The following is a 2,366-nucleotide window of genomic DNA, read 5'->3' as shown; positions in this document are numbered from 1 at the left end:
ATAAAAAATCCAAATAGTGGAGTACGTTCCTAATAATCACTATTCCAGAATATAAACTACAGTTTTTAAATAAGAAATTTTAAATACAATTTTTAGATCACTCTTGGTACTTTTTGATTTCTCATAAATATAATCATTCTCTTACAGATGGCGCCAAAAGCACAGAAAATCATAGATTTGTCGCTAAGAACTCCTGAAGAAATAAAACTATAGAACTGTTAATTTTTCCTCGCGTATTTCCCTAGAAATCATCGTAAGAATCATCGTCATGAGCACTCTCTCCATGGATGGCGTTGTTAATGTCACTGAAGAAACGGTTTTCGTAGCGACCACGATCCACCTATCTATAACCTGGCAGGTGGTTGCTGTGCTATGCTTAACGGTGGTGACCATCGTTTCGAATTTTGTCATTCTCGTGGCGTTCTACGACGAAAGGAAGCTGCGGACTTATAGCAACTACTACATCATCAACATGACCGTGGCCGACTTCCTCGTTGGTTTAGTGTGTATGCCGATCCGCGCGACGTTTCTTCTCTTGGGCAGGACCTGGGTATTGGGTCAAACTTTCTGTCACGTTTTCATTGGACTCCAGCACGCGCTGCAGGGCGTGTCCGTCTTTGGAATCGTCGTCATCTGCTTCGATCGTTACCTAGCAACGTCGTATCCTCTGCATCATTTCAAGATGAAGAACAAGCGATCAGCCATGATTGCAAACATGTTTACCTGGCTCCTCCCTTTCGCTGTCTGGCTGGGCATCGGACCGCTCTGGGACTTTCTTCGACCAACCGGACGTAGAGATGCATCTGGCTCGTGCCTTCCGAACTATGCAACCAATTTTGTCGCAAGTGTCGTCGTTGTAATCTTGAGAAGTATAATCCCATTTGTGGCTGTCACTGTGCTGTGTATTCGCATATACTACAGCACGATGATGGCGGGCAATCTGACATCGGGTAATGACAGAAGATACCTTCACAGTGAGAAGGATTCTAGCGAAGAGTCGTTTCCGAGAAGTACTCTGGCGGGGAATTCGCTTGCCAAGAGTGGAAGGTCTCAGAAGATTGCAAACATTAGCAGCGACTTCGAAGAATCAAAGGTGAGTGGTAGGCGTAAACTGGGCGAGTCACAAGAAGCAGAGCGTCATGTTGAAAAGCATTTGCAAGAAGGGTCAGGTGAACGACAAGTCTTTACCAATCAGTCAAAGGAGTTAGCAATTTTTCCAACTATACTGCTGGAACGAGAAGAACCATCATCATTTGGTCGTACACTTGTATCGGGAAACTCCAGGGCAACGTCTAATCAACGGAACATGAGCACGGCACCAAGTACGTCGAAAGGAAACAAGGCGATACGCACACTGACTTTTGTCGTGGTAACGTTTTTCCTGACGTGGCTTCCGGCTACTCTAACGTTGGTCCTTTACTCCTTCGATTCCTCGCTGATCACCAGGTTGTCGTATTCTACGGAACTGCGAAATATAGTGCGTTGGATATCCTACGGTAACAGCACACTCAACCCTCTCGCTTACGCCCTGGCACAGCCACTGCTCCGCCTGACTATCTTCAAAGTGTGCTGCAACAAATGCAGCCTTAGAAATGCTGCAGATCAATAGAATAATTAACTTTCCCTCAGCATTTTTTCTGTTTGTTTCATCACCGCTAAAGAATTCTTGTTGTGAGACGAGCTAATCGCTTAATATTTGCACTACAATATTAGACGCTATGAAGTAAGTAGATAACAAAATGAACAGAGATCTGTCTATCAGTCGCGAAGGCGCAAGTGAGAGCAGTATTAATTCATCAATTGTATAATCCACTCTTTTACTTTAGACTTACTTTCAAAATGGGGTCTTCTAAAGGTGCATGAACATTATCTACATTTTTCATGGTACCTTTGTGGAGATCAGCGCCGGTTCGGAATAGTTAGCTTATTTACCAAAGCCCATGGAGTGTGTTTTTCACTTTACTGAGACTTATTAATACAGATTGCAACCACGCAACGCGACTATCAGGAAATCAAAAGCTGCAATGAAAATAAAATAAAGTAGCCTTATTTACGATTTACTTTGTATATGCTTTTTGCAGCACAATTTCTATTTCTTGGTTCCGACCCGATCTCTGCGAGTTTCTTCTTACAGCCTAATCACAACGTTTTATAGCCATAGCTTCTGAAGAAATTCAATTATGCTGACTTTTTGCTATCTTGACTAAACACGAGACATTAATTTATCATAGGGTGAGATTGAAAAAAAAAATCCATTTTTTATACAAGCACATTTTTTGTCTTGCTATCAAAAGTGCATTGAATTCATTTAGGTTACTATTACGTCTACAATTTCGTTAAACTGACTGTTTAGATAGCTTGATATA

At 42.0% G+C, this 2,366-nt stretch overlaps 1 protein-coding gene across 1 annotated transcript; it reads left to right on the top strand.

The window, feature by feature from the left end:
* The first annotated feature begins 268 nt into the window (after positions 1-268).
* LOC140235845 (muscarinic acetylcholine receptor M1-like) lies at positions 269-1,609 on the top strand. Its single transcript, XM_072315842.1, has one exon. The coding sequence runs from the start codon at positions 269-271 to the stop codon at positions 1,607-1,609; it is 1,341 nt and encodes a 446-aa protein (XP_072171943.1).
* Positions 1,610-2,366: the final 757 nt, after the last annotated feature.

The sequence above is a fragment of the Diadema setosum genome, chromosome 12, assembly GCF_964275005.1.
Source record: "Diadema setosum chromosome 12, eeDiaSeto1, whole genome shotgun sequence".
Lineage (NCBI taxonomy): Eukaryota > Metazoa > Echinodermata > Echinoidea > Diadematoida > Diadematidae > Diadema > Diadema setosum.
This window is presented reverse-complemented; position numbering and strand designations above follow the sequence as displayed.

Excerpts from the sequence above, each read along its gene's own strand:
- LOC140235845 (XM_072315842.1), top strand. The coding sequence starts at position 269 with ATGAGCACTCTCTCCATGGATGGCGTTGTTAATGTCACTGAAGAAACG.